Genomic DNA, 20,830 nt, shown 5'->3' on the forward strand with positions numbered 1-20,830 from the left:
AATCTCTACCGCAGACCTGAACCTGGTGCCTGGGGAAGGGCTCTACACATCCATCTGCAGCACAGGAGGCTCAAAGAGGTTTGAAGAGGACCACTCAGATGAACACCTGATAGAGATGAGTAGAGCCTGAAAAATAGCTCTGAGGTGTATGAACCATTCCATTCATCTCTGTCAATTTTCTCATTCCCCAGGACATCTTCAGGGGCAGCTGCCTGCCAGATCCCAGCTTACACTGGGGCAGTAGGAAGGCTCCAGAACCCAGCTACATAGACAGTGGGGAGGGTCCCTGCCCTCCTCAGGGTTGGGAATCACTGCTGCCCCATTCACCTCTCCCCACTTTGTGAGGCATATCCCCCTCTGGGCCCTGGCCATTGCCCTGAGAGATGGGAGACATCTTCCCTCACCACCTGGCCTCACCATGATAAGGAGAGGGATATCCTCTTCCATTAGGAGGGGAGGATATGGGCTAAGCGGTCTCTCTGCCATCCATCCCTATGTCTATGCACTATGGTTTAGCTTGCACTGACCTAGAGTTCCAAACTCCAAGGTTAAAAACTTGAATACTGCTTCCCCAAAGGAGAAGTGGGTGCCATGCACTAATTGAGATAAATGCCAAGAAATTGAGATCAGACAAGGAACAATTAAAGCCATAGTTTGAGACCCAGGTGTGTGGGCAGGAAAAAAACCCCCAGAAGAATGAATTTCTTTGTAAAATGCTGGGGGGTTCTGGGGGGAACTCTATCTTGGGAACTACTTGCTCAAACGACCCCAAATTTGGATCGTAATGCTACCTAGCACCACCATAAGACACAGTAAATTTCAAGACCATGTGAGTAATTCTGTGGATTTTAGAATATTTAGACCAGTTTATCTTTAAACAGAAAAGGACACTCAACACTAACTATAGCACAGCAATCATGATAATCAATTTGACTTGTTAAGCAAAGATGGTTTGTATGAGAATTCTAACTATCCAAGCAAATGAAGCATTATGTGTAGAGTTACTTCAGTGGGACAGTGCAGCAGCATATGTTAGCACCAAATGCCTCATTATACTAGACATATGTTACTATTTCTGAGCCAAAGGAATATGAACAGTGGAAGAAGGAAGTTGCTGAGAAAACATACTACATTTCCCAGGAACAAAGTGGAATGAAAATGGACCATAGACAGCATGCATATACACCTGTTCTGAAAGTTGGCAGACAGTGAAATTCAGCCCTCTGAAGAGTGGGTATGCTTCATAAGGAAAAGTAATTACTTTGAAAGTCACTCTTTCAAATGTTCTAGTATACTGAAAATGAATTTTTTTTCTGTGCTTCATAGTCTATTCTCTTCTCATGACACTGCATTACTGTCTTTAAAATGAAAACTGTCAGTTTCCAAGCCAATGTATACCATGAGATTGCAGGACTGCTCTGCCATACTCTCTACTAGACAGTAATTTGACTAAAATGTTCTACTCTGAAAAATTACTATTTTAACAACTATCTTACCAGAAAAATCTGTCTACTTTAGTGACTAAACAAAGATTCATCTTTGTTTGGTATGGGGAGGAGGGAGGCTTGTGGGTTTTTTTGGTGCAGAGCAATGCTGTAGGGGAACGGGGATTCTGTTCTGGCTTGTGCCTCATTGAGAGAATTGTTTTTACTGCAGTGTTAACTCAGGGGTAGATAAATTGAGTTTTAATGGCACTGTATCCTGGCTTAAATGAGAGCTGTCAGACTGCAATGGGCCTAAACCCACTGTTTGTACTAGCAGCATGGAGTAGCTGAGTCCCCACTGCATTACTAGCTCCAGTGTCAACACCTCTAGAGCTTCTAATTCTTCTCCCCATGGGCCAGCTAACTCCAGTTATGCAGTGCTTTAAACTCACTGTAAATACTTCCTCTTGTTTGTATTAAAGCTGCTGCCTGTTCTATCACTGGGTAATCCCTGATTTTTGTATTGTGGGAAAGAGTAAATAATACTTCTCTATTCACTGTTTTCACATCATTCATGATTTTATAGGCCTATCATATCCTTTGTTAGTGATCTCTTTTCTAAGATTAACAGCACCTTTTAATATTTTTAATTTCTCCTCATATGGAAGCCATTCCATAACCATGATCATCTTTGTTGCCTTTCTCAGAACCTTTTTCCAGTTCCACTATATTGTTTGAGAGGGGATGACCAGAACTGGACACAGTATTCAAGGTGTGGGTGCACCATGGATTTATATAATGGTATTATAATAATTTGTGGGTTTTTTATCCCTTTCCTAGTAGTTCCTCACATTCTGTTAGTCTTTTTGACTACTGCTGGGCACGAGCTGAATTTTTCAGAGAACTATTCATGGTGACTCCAAAACCAGCTTTTTGAGCAATAACAGCTAATTAATTAGAAAAAAATCCCAACTAAATGATTGCTTCTAAACGTGCTGCTGTATAGATTGATAGGGTCAAACAGCTTCTGCAAGGGAAAACCATGTTTGCTTGATTTCTTAGAATTGTTTGAAAAAGTTAATAACAGATAAAGTCAACCCAGTGAAAATAACTTAACTTGAATTTTCAGACAGCTTTGTATAAGGCCCATCATAAGATTAACAAGGAAAATAAATAATTATGGGGTAAGAGGCAGTGTCTTGTTGAGGACTAAAAACTGGCTAAGTGATAGTAGTCATAGGGAATGGTTGCCTCTTAAGTGGAGAGTGGATAATAGGGGGATTTCTGTATTTAGGAGGTAATAGACAGTGAATTGGTTAACTGTTGACACAGAGCTGTTTCAATTATTGAAATAATAGTGGGCTACAAAAAACACCAGAAAGATTTAGACTCATTAAGGGATGGAGTGGAATGACCATTCTCAGATATTTTCTAAAATGCTTGTCACTGTAGTATGTAATTTTAACTTGAGCAAGTGAAAGGTAATGAGTCAGGTCAGACTGTCAATGTTTCATTTACTAATTTGTTGTAAATTTACAGGAAAAAGATGTGGATTGTCCTGGATAGCTTTATGAAAAGGTCTAGTGCAAGGCAGCAGAAGTGTGACTGACACTGGTTCTGACCAGTTGTAGCGAAACTGACCAGTCTTATTAATTTTATACTTCTGCTTGAGCAGAAGCCCTGGCACTAGAATTTTCTGTCTGCAGATTTAAGAAAACAGCACAGCAGCAACACAATTGGGTGAGATTTTTTTGTTTCGTTCAGAGGACGCTTGAATTTTTCACTTCCCACTCACTTTGCTAGAGAAAGCTGTGATAAGCTTCAAGTATTTGAAGGTTTTATGAATGTGGAGGAGGAGTAACTGCTATGATGGTCAATAAGAGTGTACCTACAAGGGATGGGGTGAAATTTAAAGCAAAGGAAAATCTAGGCTTAAAACAAGGTGAAATTTCCTTTCCATGAAGTCTGTTAATCTATGGCATAGTCTCCCAAGAGCAGTGATGGGAAACCCATTCCTGTTTAGGTTTAAATAGCTCAAGCACAAATTTGCTGTAGAGACGCAATCCTGTACTAGTATGAATGGACTAGATAATCAAATAGAGCTCTTCCATCTCTCATCTGTGGATTGTTTGTATTTTCTTTTTGCATGCAAGTTTGGTAGAAAGTTCATTAAACCAACCTGTTTTATAGCTGGAGGATCACCATACAGCTGTGTTCTGCTGATGTCCTGTGTTTCCTCCTGTTTACAAAGCCTTTCTAAAAGTGCTTTTTTGCCTTCTGTTACTGTATGCATTCTGTCTGTTAAACTTCTTTGAAACTGTACTACAGCTTTCTCAGAAGCACTCTTCTTAAGCGGACCAGGTGATGATTCTGTAGAAGAAAGTATAGTATGTTATTGGAAGGGGAGGGAGGGGGGAGAGGCATAGCAATGTAAAGAGAGGACAAGCAAAGTGATGAGTCTACACTGAATAAATCTACAGACTGGCATACACTTGTTTTCTAAAGCTATTATTCACCAATCACATTTTGCTGGTGGGGAGAAGAATTGTGTGATGTATCTGGGTCATAATTAGAACTAGTCAGGAATTCTGTGATAAACATTTTTCTGTTGGAAAAAAAAGCTGATTTGTCAAAACTGAAACTTTAATACGGTGTCCAGCGGGGAGTGAATCTGACCAATTTTGTGTAAAATCATTGTTGTTAAATCTCAGGTATTCAAACTCTTCTACTTGCCACTCACAAGTGCTCTCTTCAGACTGTTTATAAGCTCATAATAAATTAAAATATTTAATTGCTTACCATAGTTTGTTCTTAGCTTCAGTTTATACCTCTTTTCTGAGCAGGTTACTCTCAGAAATGTTGTGACATTTAGCTGCTCTGCATATAGATCTGAAGTCCTTCTAGTGACTGCAAACCTGTTTTCTTTTTTTGTTTTTGTTTTTTTTTGTTTTTAACTTTGTGCACCTCCTGGTTCTAATGCTGGAGACCATCATCATCCTTGTCTTTTTTTCAACATTTTAATAGATTTGCTGTATTATGTAGACTTGTATGGCTCCAGAGATGATCTTGCTAGATTTCTGTTCTATTCCTTTCTCTGTATCCCAGTGCTTGCTTATTGTATTCTAACTACTGCCTGATATCAAGCTGATAGTGCTTCATTTTTCTCTACACTACTGTCCTCCGATCCTATCTCTGATCAGTGTGTTGAATCTTGTAACCACTTAAGGTATAACTCATATGATCACAAACAAGGAAAACCCTTTTCCTGTTGACACCTTTTCTATGTTAGGTTGATCCATCCTATACAGTTTATCTTTAGGAAAATGACTTGAAGTACAAATGGAAATCATGATTAAAATTTGGTTATTTAAATAGCTCTGATTTAAATCAGTCCACCCTTAACAAAGCCAGTTGTTCAGCAAACAGAACATCACTTTAAGTGATCTTCTAGCTAACCATTTACATTAGCCTAAAGTGGGTACTGTGCCAACAGTCTCTTGTTTAATCTGTATTTCCATTATTTACTTACTAAGGAAAGCATGGTACCTCTTTTTTGAGTTTTTGCTGACACTAACACACCAGTCTTCTCCCCTTAACATGTTTCCTTTTGTTCATGATAGTTGATTCTAGAATCTTCTCAGTATGGAAGTTTAGGCTCACAGGTTTATAGGCTTCTGGTGCTTTCCCTGGTATCCTTCTCTTTAAATATGGATGTCATGTTAGTATCTCACCAGTGTCTAGTGGGCACCAAACACCTCCACTCTTGAGTGGTTTTTATTTGGCCTTCTTTCAGATGGCTCAGATGCCATCCATCCAGTACAGTTTCTTTACCTTTTCTGAGGTTTTAGTGTTCAAGGCCTGAGAAATTTCTGTTGCTGGCATGTTTCTCTCCCTCTTAGTGAGCACTGGGACAAAGAAATCTAACAATTTCCCCACAGAATCCTGAGGAAACCTCTTGATTAGCCTAATAAGTAAGGCTATGTTTTAGTAAGTCATGGACAGATCACAAGCAGTAAACAAAAATTCATGGCCCATGACTTGTACTATATTTGCCTGACTAAATCTTGGGGGGGTGCTTGGACAGCGGTGTGCAGCCTGGCTCTGCGCTTCCCTGAAAGTGGTGACATCCCCCTCCCTCAGCTCCTAAGTGGAGGCGCCTCTGTGCACTGCCTCCACCCCGAGTGTCAGCTCCAATTGGCTGGGACCAGTGGCCAAAGGGAGCTGTAGGGGGCCGTGCCGGCAGGCAGAGGCAGCATGCAGAGGTGCCTCTGCCTAGGAGCTGAGGGATGTCGCTACTTCTGGGGAGTTGTTCCTCCCCCACGAGGTAAATGCTGCCCAGATCCCTCACCCCCTCCTACAACTGAGTCCCCCTCCTCCCTCCCAAACTCCTGCTGCTGCTGGGAGAGGGGAGCATGGTGGAGGGGAGACTGCCTCAGCAGCAAGCAGTCTGTGCAGCTGGCCCTGGGATTGCCCAAGCTGCTCAGGTGCCCGCCGGGCCAGCTGCTGCAGAAGTCACGGAGGTCCCAGAAAGTCACAGATTCTGTGACTTCCATGATAAACTTGCAGCCTTACTAATAAATGATTTATTGTCTTACAACTTGAATATTTGATTAAACTTGCACCTAGCATTCAACTCTGCAACAATATTTGCATATCCTCAAAAAGGCAAAAAAACTCTTACCATCAGATGCTTTTCTCTTGATACCCCAAGGTCCTGTGTTTGTGATAATGTCTCCCACTGACTCTTTTAAAACAAAAACAAAGTATTCTATGAACAAATATACTTTTAGAGGTGTTTTAAAAACAGACAAACCAAAAAAGTCTTTGATATGTAAGTAATGTTTAGAGAAGGTGGCTTAGAGCAGCAATTGGAATGTCCTGGACAGGTTAGGTGCCACTAGAAAGTATGCTTGCTTTCACAAATCCAGTGCCCAAAATCAGATGAGCTACGAAGTTATCACATGTCAGTACTCCTTTCTGGTGCTGACCTGAGAGACAGCCATGAGTTGACACTGGTGTAAGACTTCATTATGTTTTCAAATGATTCATTGTCAAATTATAGCATGACATTTTTTCTTCAATGAAGTTTGTGAAGACCACATTAGAATTCCAAAATGAAAGCAATATCTTTAAATGTTTTTAATAAACAGTATAACTTGAGGTTGATTCAGTTTATGAAGTAGGTAATAATTACATCTGGGCTAAAATATAATCCTAGGCAGCGATGTGTATCACCCCATGACACAGCTGTTATCAGATTAATGGGGAGCACTTTTTACTATATAGAAATGGGCTCCCTGGTCTTTACACCTTCATTTTGCTTGGATATGATAAAGCCTATGCTCTTATTTGCTACTGCTCTTAGAATTCACCATCCATATAATTTTACAAAACCTGTCAGACTATCTCTACAACCTGTCACTTTAACAAACTCCAATGCTCAATGTCAAAGAGAGCAGAAAATTGTCATGTTTATAAGTTTAGTCTTGAGAGTGGTATTTTCACTACTGGTCTAATACCTGATATGAGATTAGAACTTTCACATCCCCAGCTAGATGCAACTAGAGGTTGTCTTCTGAAGATGCAATCAACTTCATCATAAAACCTCATCTTTCGTCTGGGATTGCCAAGATGATCGTTTTCTTTTTGCAGTGCGCGGTATTCATATTTTAAATTCTTGTACTTTGTGCGACACTGCTTCCAGTCTCTGTCTATGCCAAATTTCATTAACCTTCTGGCAATCTCCTCAAAGATTTCTTTATTTCTTGTTGCTCCTTCAAGCATTTGTTGTATCTTCTCATCTGACCATATATTTATCAGAGCTCTGACTTCATTATCACTCCAGTGTTTTCCTGCTCCTGTATCATGAACTGTAATAACCTTAAAGTGATTCTGTGCTTCATCCAAAGGAATTAAATTGTCTGAAAATATGAATGAAACAAATAACTGAGGATTGCAGAATACACACAAATAAAAGTATATCTGTAGCTAAACTTTATTCAGTAATGGAGTGTGGAGTGAATTAACATTTGAACTAGGGTTTCTGAATAGTTTGTCAGGAAGAACTTTGTGACTTTAAAGGTGTATATGTTGCAATAATATATGGGAAAGGTTCAGTCATGCATGCAAATATATTTTTCTGCAGATAAAACCTAAGTTGCCTTCAAATGGCAACAGAATTCTGTCTGTGTTTTATTGTTGCAATGTATTATTAACTTTAAAACATTAGTATCAAAGCTGTACAGAGAGTAGCAATTAGAGTTCAAGCATAAACAGCAACTTCTGTATCAGCAATAAGAATATTTTCATATTAACTTTAGAAGTGGAAAGGGATGTACTAGTACAAAAGCATCATGAAGACGAAAACTGTAGCAGGTAGAGACGCTAGATAAGCAAAAGCTCAGTATCTAGATGTTTCCTAGTGTCTGGGTGGTGACATCAATCATAAATTGGGTATAGAGCAAAGTGTGAGTGTAAGTTCGAACACCAAGAAGAAGTATGTTTTGCTACTGTATGGGAACAAGTACTGTACAAAATAAATTTAAAGGTTAGTGTTTAAGATTCTGAACCTAATTCTTAGGTATTTGGGAAGTCAGTGTAACTGGTCTGAATAGAAGTGTAATATAATACCGTACTTTTTAACCTTGTATCTAATGAACTGCAGAGTTTTGGATATACTGCAGAATGAGACCAGTGATGAAAGCTAGAAAGAGACTTCTTAAAAATAAATGATTGTCAGGAATTGGCTAAAACACAAAGCTGTATTTTTGGAGCTGGCTCAGTTGAAGATCTATGTAATTTAAGATTAAACTACTAAGAGTGACAGAATTTTCTAATAGTTCAATATGAGTGGGAAATAATATAGTTAAAGAAAACAACAATGGGACAGTCCAGCAAATTACATAAGCAGAAGCTTAACTGCAGACATGGGAATAGTTCTTTAAGCTTCAATGGCCTGTTGTTAAGAGTGTGCTTATGTAACTTGTTGGAATGTGACCTCTGTTCATAGTGATTGTGTGGTAGGAGCTCTCTCTGGTGCTCGTACAGAAAGTACTTATATGCACTATGACTCTATTCTAGCAGTTCTTACTGCTAGAACAGAGCCTAGTGTGCAGACAGCGCTCCTGGAGTCCTGCCCCACTGAGTAAAGTTGGTATAGGGCCTGCTCCTCAGTAAATCAGGATATTGGAGGCCATTTCAGGGGGTTCAAACCCAATAGCTGCCACCAGGATCCAGTCTGGAGGCTCCGAGCATACATACTAGAGAATATGAAGGGATTGTCGTTCCTACCATAATTTATAGATGCACCCAAACTTTAGTGAAAAACACATTTTTGCCTCGAGTGTAGATTAGATGATTTCACTTCAATTAACTTGAGACTGTACTGATAGAACAATAGTTGATCTAATTAAAACCTTAAAATGGGAGCAATGGTTTACAAGATGAATGTACACATTTTACCTCCGTGTACAATCAAGACAAGTGTTTTGGTAGCTAAAAGTTTACTATGTCTCTCTCTGACAATTCAATTTTATCCACAGCTGAATTGAAGTAGGTAATAAACAATGTCAGCTGGAATTCACAGTAGAGATCAGATTGCCTTGGGCTACTGTGATTGAAATTACCCCCTTTTTTTTTTTAAAACTGAGATACGTATAACTGGACACTTACCTGTCCCAGTTATCTGTTTCACTACTGATGGGCCAGATATATCCTCTGAAGTAGTGCTTATAGAATCATCATCTAGAAAAAAATGCAGTTTTATGTTAAATCTGTTGATATGTGAATTGCATATATTCTCCCCACCTTTGCAGATCTATAATAACTTTAATTAAAAAGATTGTAGTAACATTTAACACTTAGGCAAACTGGTTGAGACAGTTGTATCTCGCCTTTCGAAAAAATAATCAGAATTAAGCTAAGACCGGTTTTACTTATCCAATGGATCTCCCCAGTACTTGGCAATTCAAAATATTGCCAAGCAAATACAAATGTGATGTAAATATAGACTGTATTGTAGCTGTTTTTATGCCTCACTTCTCATTCTGTATAACAACTATATATTATACACATTACAAGTTACTTAGCACAGGAACTCTGTTGTGTTTGGTTTATAAAGTGGACAGAAGTGGCAGAGCCACTGACTTGATGAAGCAGCCATCTCATGATTGTGGCCTTTACATTTTAACCTGTACAATTCTAATTATTAGCTAGAGGTGGTCTAGTGGTTAGGGCACTAGCCTGGTAATGGGAAGCCCAGATCCCCCTGTCTTCTGCTCCACCACACACTTCCTGTGTGCCCTTGGGCAAGTCATTTAGTCTCTCTGTACCTCAGTACGTTTCCTATAAAATAGAAGTAATTTTACTTCTCAGAGGGGTGTTGGAAGGATAAATACGTTAACCATTATGAGATTCAGAAATTATATTTCATGCCATAAACCAACCATTAATTGTCTCATTACAATAATTTAGCAAATTATTCCATAATTGTCTTTTATGGGAATCTTTGCACTTTCCTCTGAAATGTAGTACTAGCTACTGTTGAAGATATGATCCTGAACCAGAGGACCACAGGTCTGATTCGTATGGTGATCCTTAAGCTTTTAAGTGACCTGTCCAAGGCAACCCAGTGAGTTGGATAGGAATTCCTGCATTCTAATCCCATCTCTAACTCCTAGTCCCAGGCTCGTTCCTCTTAACCATGTTGTATTTTTAACCTATTTGTGCACTGCTGTCTTTAAGTGATTCATATTCTGGAATGGATATTACATGACAGGAACAGAAAACACTTTCATTTGCATACTATGCAAATCAATTGATCCACATGATATCTTATTCATAGTATCGTTCTACATGAAAAGTTCTTGCTGCATTCGTGTGACCTGGTTGTGTGTCTGAACCTAGATGGATGTTGTTTTGCTCTGGTCTCAATATAGTTTTGTCTCCCCCATACAATGTCACCTTCATAGAATTGCTTTGATGTAGTTCTGGTTGTTCTAGAAATGTAGGACTGGAAGGGGTCTTGCTAGATCATCTAGTCCAGTCCCCTGCGCCGAGGCAGGACTAAATATTATATAAACCATCCCTGACAGGTGTTTTTGTGTAACCTTTTCTTAACCTCCAGTGACTGAGATTCTACAACCTCTAGGTAAATTGTTCTTGTGCTTAACTATGCTTACAATTACTAGGAAAAACTTACTGTCTAACCTAAATCTCCCTTGCTGCAATTTAAACCCATTACTACTTGTCCTGTCCTCAGTGGTTAAGGAGGACTATTTATTACCCTCCTCATTATAACAATCTTTTATATACTTGAAGACTATCAGGTTCCCCCCCCTTGGTCTTATCTTCTCCAGACTGAAACAATTGGGTTTGTTTAATCTCTTTCTCCTAGGTCATGTTTTCTAGACCTGTAAACATTGTGGTGTAAACCTGTGGTATCTTAGCGCATTTTGATGCAGTGTGGGAGACCTGTAGATTCCAGATCAGCCTTTGTACCCTTTTATCCCAAATGTGACTTAGTTTTGTCCTTAATGACTTCTATGCTCATTGATTCTGAAACATTAGTATTTCTAGTCTACTTCCATGACAAACTGTTTGCAAATCTGTTTTGAATTAGGCCATTTTTTTTTCTCAAATGCTTGACATGAGATTCATTTATGTGTGATTTGAATTAAATTTCTTATTAAAATAATTCATAACCTCTCTATTGCAATTGGATAGAGATCATACATACATCTCTTAAAAGAACTGTGCTAGCATAAAATGCTTTGAAAAGCCTGAATAGACTTAAAATGGCAACTTTTGTTGAGTGGCAGCTATTTTAGGTGCTTGGCCAATACTTTCTATTATTTGGATAAAATAAGATGGTATTTGTCTGCACATCAAATAGAAAAAGTATTTTTATATCCAACATAGTACTGTAAAGTGTAAGTGTGTTCTTTTTTAATTCTTGATTTATAAATTAGCATGTTTAGAGGAATCTTGTGTATGTACAACTAAATGATGAGATAAAACAAGAACTGTATTTGTGCTACTGAACCCTTTAAGAATGTTAACTTGACTTCACAGAACAGTATAATACTCCACTAAAGTGGGATATACTTCCAAGATCATTATGGAAAACGCGTAACTTACCTATGTCAATTGTCTCTTTCTTTATATGTGTAGAATCTAAGTCTTCTGGGGAGAAATTAATGAAGCCCTCTTTATCTTCAGGGATTTCTGTATAAATTCACATAATTATTAATTCACTGTCTTAATTTATGTTTTAAACATAACCACTCTCACACCAGAGCTTCTGTAACAGCAAATTCATGCTGTTAGAGTAATAACTCTCATTGTTAATTCACTTAAATGTTTTGTTCTCTTGGACTGTTGGCTAAAAAATCTGATGGCAATACTTTGAAACAAACCTGGGATATCCTTAAAAAAATTCTTCTAGTTAGAATAAATACCATGTGATTTCTAATTGGTCAGTTTAAGTGTGGGAATGGAATTGCCATCAATGAATTTTTTAGATGGTAAGCTCTTTGGGGGAGCAACTGTTTCTTATTATGTGTTTGTACAGTGCCAATGGGACCCTGATCTCATTTGGGGCCTCTAGGTACTACAGTAACACAAATAAAATAATAATGAACTGACAATGCATGTGTGCATTTTATAGGGTGGCAATATAGTGATTCTGGTAAAGGATCTGGTACAGTGACTTCCATGGACTGATTTCAGTGGGCATTGAATTAGACTGAAAAAGGGCAAGAAATGCATAGTCTGCCTTCTCAGTGGTAGTGCATTGTGATGCCATGTTCACAGTGTATCTGCAATGGAAGACTGACAATAGAGGAGAATGCTACACTCCCAATCCACAAACAAGACACATTCTAAAAATGTGCCATTTGTTTACATTGTGCTACCATGACTTGCCTTTTTCTCTACTGGCTACTGCTGACATGCTTCTATGCTTTTTCTCTGGGGTGGGAAGGAGTGTTTGTCTCCCATTTAATTGGTTCTCCTCCATTTGGTGGCACTCCCTTTGTGACTGGCAAATGAGGCAAGAATTTATTCGTATCCTTATTATGCAGCTGGAGAAACTGATATAGACAGGGTAAAAGTGCGAGGCTGTACAAAGGGTCAGTGGCTGGCTTCTAGTCCATTGGAGAACACTGCCATTAAACATTAATCAACAAAATGTGATCTGTAGCTTTAATAAGTTATTAAAAATGTACTAAAAAATCAGTGTGGACTTGTTTTGCTTTTGTCAATTGTTGCTTTGCTTTAGCCTTCTGTACAACATTAACATCATAATGCTCACTTCCTGTGAACCAAGAATCTAAACCGTTTCAGCTCTTTTTGGAAATTACTGCTAAAAGTTTAGCAAAGGGCACTCTGGGTATGTCTGCACTGCTGTTGGAAGGGAGCCTCTCAGCCTGGGCAGACAAATATAGCAGTTTGGATGTTGCAGCTCTGGTTAGCCAACCGAGCTCAAACCTATGGGGTCAGGTAGGCTTGAAAGTCTGAGTTATTGCCCAAGCCATAGTGTCAACCCCCTTTCCCCCCCACCTTTTTTTTTTTTTTTTTCCTTCCCCGCACGCTAGCAAGTCTATCTACCCGGGCTGGGAGTGTCTCTCTCAACTGCAGTGTAGCCATAGACTTTAAGACCCCATCTACACAGAGCAAATATCAAGCACAGTCTTTTACCTTAGTTCTAATATGCCTTGGCTCCCTCAGCACTGGTTAGTCAAACCAAGTTATGAGCATTTGCCAATAGCCACATTCAATCTCTACTTTATGCATGACTGGCTTGGTATGCAGCAAGACACTTTGCTGTGTTCATTGGGGATTAGAGCAGTGTAGTAGCAGCTTCTCTAGTCATCTTCTCTGTCCCTTCACAGACCATCTCTCTGCATCCCATTTTCTTTGGTTTGTGTGCCGGAATTAGGAGTCCCCCCCCACCTCCCACTAAATTTCAGTCTCATGTTTGTCATCTGTAGCACAAATTGGCTGCCTAAGAACCTGAAGATGTTGAAACTAGAGAACATTGCTGCAGGGTAAGTCCTGAGGAAACTCTCTTTATTCCTAGATTACCAAGCTTGTAAATTCCTTGCAGCTTTATTTTCTCTGCAAAGTGCTGGGCAAATCTGTGGCTCTGTGTACATAGCGCTGAGATTCTGTGGATATATGCATTATTTGACTATCTAAGTGACTGAAACAGAAATATCCAGTACTCTGCCAACCCCCCTTTGCTGAAATGCACTATGTTAGGATCCGAAATCTGTATCTGTCACCTGTCTCGCCAAAAGTCCTGAGCACCCAGCAGCAGCCTTTCTAAAGAGGCCATTTATTTGGGTGTCTGAGACATATGGACTTAAACACCTAACTTTAAGCACAGTGGTTTTTAAAGTCATGGCGTGGGAACTTATCTCAGCAAGACTACCTACAGATCTGCTTGGACATGCCTTATAGTAAAATCAGACGGGTGGGGGAATCCCTAGGAAAGATGAACTACGAAGTAGTAATATCTCTTCATACTGCTACATTTGTTTGAACCTAGATAACTTGCATAGATCAGTGTTGTGGTTTTTTTTGTTTTTTTTGTTAAAGCATGTTAGGAAGATAGGTGTCTTTGGAAGCTGCTTTTCTTTTTTTTACTGATCTTTCATAGAACAAGACTAAGAGAAATACAATTAAACCAAGCACTTAATATTGTAAGGACCTCATCCATGGCCTTGATAGATGGGTCTATGCAAAATTTGGGGGGAGTGTGTGCGCGCGCACACAAATAGACTAGTTTTTGCCTCTGAGTGAATTCAGTTTCACCCTTTGCATGAGTAGAAGTAATCAGCCCCTTTGAATACATTTCTAGAATGAACCTGCCTAAAAATTCTTAAAAAAATAACTCAAAATAAATATTTAGTGTTTGATATGGATTCATGAAAGATATGACTAATTCATGCCCAGTAGCAGAGTAAGCAAAACTTAACAATGGATTTAGACTGTCCTAGACATGGTTTCTCAACCTTTGGGTCAGGACCCAAAAGTGGTCACCAGAATGTTTCAAAGGGTTGTGTGGTAGCTCGTAGTGCCACTCAGCTTTAGCCCAGCTGTTATGATGATGGGAGCCAGGGTAGGCCCTGTGAGCTAGGTCACAACTCCACTCTCTCAAATTTAGTCCAGTCATGGGAGTAAGGCCAAACCTGAGTGGCGCTGCAACCCCAGAAGTTGCAGTGGCTGGAGTGGGGAGCCAAGGCCAGCCAGCCCCACAACACAGGAGCTGCCACTGTGCGGTAAGTGCCAGGCAGGACCCAACCCCTCACCCCCGGGGGGTGTCAGAGGTTGACCGAAACCACTCCAGGGTTTCCACCTCAAGACTATTTTCTGGGTTACAACAGGCCATACCCATTTACTAATGGGTCCTGAGCCCCAGAAGGTTGAGAACTGCTGTCTTAGGCTTTTATTGCCAAAATTTAAGACACTTTTTTGTAATAAATGCCTTACTTTGGCACCCTCTGCTGGCAAATCCATTGAGATAGCTACTGGAATGCAAAGGTGAAATAGAGACATTATTAGAAAAAGATGATTAAGTAGCAACTGTAATTTTAGAGGAATTCCTACAAGTAGAGAGATGTGTGGGCTGGTACTTCTAAAAGTAGGCACTATTTAGAGACTGTACTTTTCGGGCGGGGGGTGGGGAGAGGGAGATAAATTGAGAACCCTCAACTAATTTGTAGTAATGCTGAAATGGGCACTGAGGCAGTTAGACCAGGATTTTGACTAACACTATTTCATTTTCCTCTTACAACAAAGTGAGATATTACTCACTTCTAAGCTTATGGCTCAGATTCATATCTAGAAAATTCAGGTAAACATCGGACTTCAAAAGGGGTGTGACTATGTAATAATTAGTTACATCTGGGCATCTTCCTATCTGATGGAAGGTTAACTGAATTTCCATATTTTTGTGAATATAAAATGCAATATTAACCTTCTTTGCAAATGTAATTTTTTTTTTTTTAAACTGCAACATCTGAGTCTGTCCAATAACCACATGCCTATCTGATGCACACAATCTTTTGGTAATGTTCTGCTAAAAGGGAGTATTTGTAAAGGACCAGTGGCAGATTCTCAGCTGGTGAAAATTGTCCTAGATCTATTGATTTTTAATATTGCTGGGACAACTTATACTAGCTGAGGAGGCCTCTGTGTTCACCTCATTCATTGTTCATCAGTAAGGATAAGATTTATGTCATGGATTCTGTGACTTTCAGAGACCTCTGTGACATTTTCCACATCCGCCCTGGGGTGGTGGGACTGAAGCTCATGGGCTGCAGAGCTCTCAGCCGCTGCATGTGCTGGACTCCTCATTGCAGCAGGGCTCTGGCTTCAGTCCTCTCCTATCAGCCCCCTTTCCCCCATTATTTTTAGTAAAAGTCAGAGAGAGGTCACGGGATTCTGTGAATTTTTATTTATCGCCCTCAAGCTGTCTGACTTTTACTAAAAATAACAGTGACAAAGTCTTAATCTTATTCATCACCATAGGAATCTATGAAGTACTGGACTATACAAGGAGCTTCAACCATCAGTTTCTCACTATACGTTCATTTTGAACATATCAAAAGGTATTACTGCAAACATAATATCATGGAGGACTTTTGTAGTGTCAATCATTCTTCTTTTTCCCACCCCATTTCATTAGCAAAGTAACCATAAAAATCTGAGTGGTATTATCTTCTGTATTTAGAATGATTAAACTTTCTTATTTGAACTGGGGAAGTGCAGGATAGAATTATTTTCTGGAATAAGAAACTGCAAAGTGTCATTCAAGAGGTGTTTTTAGCAGAGTTACACTTGAAAACAGTAGTTTTTGAAATGTCAGTGCTCACTCAATCACAGTTCTGCCAAACTACAAAATTTCATTTTGTTTAAGGATTAATCACTGGAGAAAACTACTATTCCTTCTTACAAACTGTTACAAGAATATATAGTTTTAAAAAATATATTTTAAAATGGCAATGACTAAGGTAACCTATGTAGTTTGTTTTATGTAACGTGTATAATCTTTTTTTAAATGTAGTGAAGTCAAGCACTGAAAAATTAAGAAATGCCAGAATTAAGATTGTTTTTGCAACCTTAATTAAGTTGGGGTGTGCGTGTGTGTGTGTGTGTGTGTGCGCATGCATCATGATACAATGGTTACTTGGCATGAAAATTTCAGCCCAAAAGGTTAAAGTTAGCGAAGTTTTATGCAACTGAAAACAGGGTCTCATAATGGGAAGTATATCTTAATTATATGTGGCACTACCAGCTCTACCTATAATTCCTTTATCCTTTGGGTTCATACATTCAGATAACATAACATCAGCAACTTTACACATTTTACAAATAGCCTTAACTCTGATCCACAAGAACTATTTTTTCTCTCTCTCAAATTAGATTTTTATGGGAAATGACATGACTGCCTGTTTTTCCTTCCCTTAGAATCTAAGCATGCTGTTTGTCATGGGGATCTGTAAAGGGTGTAATTATGTGCTTTTATTACACAGGCAGAATTTTAGTGAGTTTAAATTAATAGAGTGTAGTTCTCTGTCACTGATAGATGGGCAAGAGCAATGCTGTCCAGTAGACATGAGATTACTTCTTGTGATAAGTGATAGAGTATCTGATTAACTTGTCTCATCTTTCCCTCTTGGTACATGTGAAGCTGCCAGATTCTCTGAAGTAGTGGTTACAGAAACCTCATCTGTCAAATTTAAATTTGACATTTAAAACTTTTTGAGAATACTCTGCTTAGAGGCTGAATACTGTGCTTAAGGCTACCAAAGGAGGTCATGGAGTTTCCTTTCCTGGAAATATTCAAGGCAATAAAAAGGCATTTCCACATCTTTCCAGTTAGGTGTTAAGCTTCCCCTTCCCCTCTGCCAGACAGTATTTAGTCCTGAATCTTTGCAAAGAATATGTGAGTATAGAGTACTGTAAGCACCTTATGGTGTATTTTCTGTTTTTGAGATTTTGACCTCTTCTCTAATTTTACATGAATGTTAATCAAAATACCATACTTTGTTATACCATAGCATATAATAATTCTGAATCTTGGACTGACAGGGTTTATGTAAAACAAAAAGAAATAATGGTAAATTCCATTTGACTCACCTAAACGAATATCCTCTTCTTCCTTTATATGTGTGGCACCTAGTTCTTCTAAAAGATTGCTTACAGACTTGTCTTCATTGAATTTGTCAGGGAGCACTATAAATGTATAATGCACACTGAATTAATGAAAAGCATAGATGTCACTACATAAGGTGCTGGCATTCTCTTCTACTTAGGATTTGTAGGCCTTTATGTTGTCCAACTAGTGTTTCAGAATATCTCTCCAGTGGTTTTTAGATATGAATTGGCTTACTAAATTAAGGATTTTATGTAAAATAGAAACTTTTATTTACCTGTGTCAGAAACTTTCTCTATATGTGTGACCTGTAGATCTTCTGACATATTACTAACAGAGTCCTCTTCACCTGTGTCTCCAGGTATTCCTGGGTAAATAATGTATTGAATTAGGGCAACCCATAACTACAGAATTATTGCAAAAATGTAAATTTTACTTTACCTTTTTACAGATTATTTAATTTTGTTAAAAATCAAAATGAAAAAGGGCCTAAAACAGGCTTGTAGGTACCCTTGACGAATACTAACAACAACAACAAAAAATCCCGTGAATTACAGATGCAGCAATTTCACTCAATATTATTATCCAACAATGACCAAAGAGAAAATAAACACAGATCCTACCACCATTCCACTCACAAACTTCACAATTCTTCCTTTTTCACAAAGCTTGGAAGACTAGACAAATATTGCAGTTTGTCCTAAAGGTCGACAGATTTAGACTCTTTTGGACCAAAGGAGGAAGTGCATTCAGAATTTGAGAGGGGTGGCGTTGTTAACTAGATCAGTGGCTCTCAAAGTTTCTAGACTACTGGACCCCTTTCAAGAGTCTGATTTGCCTTGCGTACCCCAGAGTTTCACCTCAACTAAAAACAACTTGCTTACGAAATCAGACATAAAAATACAAAATTGTCACTGCACACTATTACTGACAAATTGCTTACTTTCTCATTTTTGCTGTATAATAAAATAAATTGGAATATAAATATTGTACTTGCATTTCAATGTATGGTGTATTTAGATCAGTATAAACAAGTAGTCATCTGTGTGGAAAATTTTAGTTTGTACTGCCTTTTATGTAGCCTGTTGTTAAAATAGGCAGATATCTAAATGAGTTGCTATACCCACTGGAATACCTCTATGTAATCCCAGTGGTATGTTGAGAACCTCTGAACTAGATCATGGACTGGTCTTCGTCTTTCAGGGTATGTCTACACTTCAATTAAAAACCCATTGGTGGCCGATGCCAGCTGACTTGAGCTTGGGCTGCAGGGCTGTTTAACTGCAGTGTAAACGTTCCCCAGGTGCTAGCCTGAGTCTGAATATCTACACTGTAATTAAACAGCCCCTGAGCCCCACAAGCCTGAGTTCAGCTGGCATGAGTTAGCCATGGGTGTTTAATTGCAGTTTAGACATACCCACATTGGTGCAAGAACAGACTCCTCTGCTCTGTGTGTGTGTGTGTGTGTGTGTGTAAAATTATATACAACTCCTAACTTCTCTACCACTTTTCAAATACCCTTTGAAAACACTTTTTCTCCCTTGCCTTTATGCATCTAAGGGCTTGGCTACAGTGGAGAGTTGCAGCGCTGGTGGAGGCTTTACAGCGCTGCAACTTAGTAACTGTCCACACCTGCAAGGCACATCCAGTGCTGCAACTCCCTGGCTGCAGCGCTGGCTGTACACCTGGTCTGCTTGGGGTATAACGAGTGCAGTGCTGGTGATGCAGCGCTGTTATTGGCCTCCAGGGTATTAGGAGATATCCCAGAATGCTTTTAACTAAATTACTCTTTGCTTTGTTATGATGCCTCTCTTTGTTTTGTTGTGAACTCAGGGCTCCGGGAGCTGCTTATCTAAAAAACAAACACAGCTCTTGTTTGCTGTGATCAATCTGTAACTGACTGTGAACAATCAATTGAGATAACCCACTACCTTGCTGTGAATGAGGCAGGCAGGGGGATGAGTGTTTGCTTGAGGAGAGAAACAGCGGGGGGGGGGGAAGGGAGAGAAAGGGAGTCCGTTGGAGCAGCTGCTTATCTGGTCTGCAGGCTATTTGCAGTTAAGAGTAAATGAGGGGTCGAGGAAATTTTCAGATTTTGCAAGGCAGGGAGCTGACACACAGTGTCGGCTCCAAAAATCCACTCTCTCTCCCTCTCCCTCCCCCACTCCCTGTCACACCCCACCCGCCTCTTTTGAAAAGCACGTTGCTGCCACTTGAACGCTGGGATAGCTGCCCATAATGCACCACTCCCAACAGCGCTGCAAATGTGGCCACACTGCATCGCTGGTAGCTGTGAGTGTGGCCACACACCAGCGCTTTCCCTACACAGCTGTACGAACACAGCTGTAACTCCCAGCGCTGCACATCTGCAAGTGTAGCCAAGCCCTTAGTTTCTCAATCCCTTTTATATAGCAGGAGATAATTAGCTTGCATGAAAAGTTACAATACATAGTAAGATAATGTTTTATAAGTAGACAAACTGCCATGCTTCCTTCAGCACTTATTTTTTTTAAACGTTTAAATGCTATGTATTTTTTTAAATGACACATCAGTGCTGGGAAACTAATAATTGTAAATGTTTTTATAGCTAAGTTCTTACCTAAGGAGTCCTTTTCTGTTTTAGCTTCTATCCATTCCGTAGGCCTTTCACCTTCTTCATTATCTGATTTGCTTGATTGCTCTCCAGTGTTGTGTCCCAGAATGGCATCCAGTTCATTAAAAAATTTCATACTTTTACTTGTATTCCCTGAGTCTTGGGCATTTTTTATGCTTTTGTACTCATGTTTTAAGTTTTTATACTTTGTTCTGCACTGCTTCCAGTCCCTTTCAATTCCGAATTTTTGAAGCCTAGCAGCAACCTGTTCAAATATTCTTTTATTTCTCACTGTCACTTCAAGTTGTTGCTGGATGTGTTTGTCTGACCATATATGTATTAGAGCTCTGACTTCATTGACAGTCCAGTGTTTTCCTCCTTCGTTTGCTACTGTTGGAATAAAAGGTGGATTTTTGGATGTCTCTAATATTGATGTTGGGTTACCTACATCAGGTGGGGTGGGGGAGAGACACAGGTATGGGTTACCTGCATGAGGTGGGGTGGGGTAGGGTAGAGGAGGGCAGAGAGAATGAGAGTGAAGGAAAATATTTTATTCTTCACTTTTTTATTCACAACATTGGAGCAAATATAGAAATAAAATCAAGGTATCAAACAAAACTGTTAATGATAAAACTGTATCTTCTGTCTTGT

General features: G+C 39.3%; 2 protein-coding genes across 3 annotated transcripts in view; one reads left to right on the forward strand and one right to left on the reverse strand.

Annotated features, from left to right (window-relative positions):
• Positions 1-20,830, reverse strand: part of LOC120405754 (multifunctional protein ADE2) — a 53,833-nt gene that overhangs the window by 22,731 nt on the left and 10,272 nt on the right. The window contains exons 3-12 of one of the 2 annotated variants that reach the window (XM_039539522.1): positions 20,186-20,569; positions 17,864-17,953; positions 17,571-17,666; positions 14,919-14,953; positions 12,348-12,462; positions 11,562-11,648; positions 9,096-9,167; positions 6,944-7,345; positions 6,106-6,168; positions 3,604-3,794 (exon numbers count right to left, since the gene is read on the reverse strand). In XM_039539522.1, the coding sequence (XP_039395456.1) occupies positions 3,604-3,794; positions 6,106-6,168; positions 6,944-7,345; positions 9,096-9,167; positions 11,562-11,648; positions 12,348-12,462; positions 14,919-14,953; positions 17,571-17,666; positions 17,864-17,953; positions 20,186-20,569 (1,535 nt within the window). Of the gene's footprint in view, positions 1-3,603; positions 3,795-6,105; positions 6,169-6,943; positions 7,346-9,095; positions 9,168-11,561; positions 11,649-12,347; positions 12,463-14,918; positions 14,954-17,570; positions 17,667-17,863; positions 17,954-20,185; positions 20,666-20,830 lie in introns of both variants that reach the window. The other variant, XM_039539523.1, reaches the window with a different exon arrangement.
• The window catches only part of PPAT (phosphoribosyl pyrophosphate amidotransferase), a 58,561-nt gene that overhangs the window by 5,826 nt on the left and 31,905 nt on the right, over positions 1-20,830 (forward strand). The window lies entirely within an intron of this gene.

Source organism: Mauremys reevesii, linkage group 5, assembly GCF_016161935.1.
Source record: "Mauremys reevesii isolate NIE-2019 linkage group 5, ASM1616193v1, whole genome shotgun sequence".
Lineage (NCBI taxonomy): Eukaryota > Metazoa > Chordata > Testudines > Geoemydidae > Mauremys > Mauremys reevesii.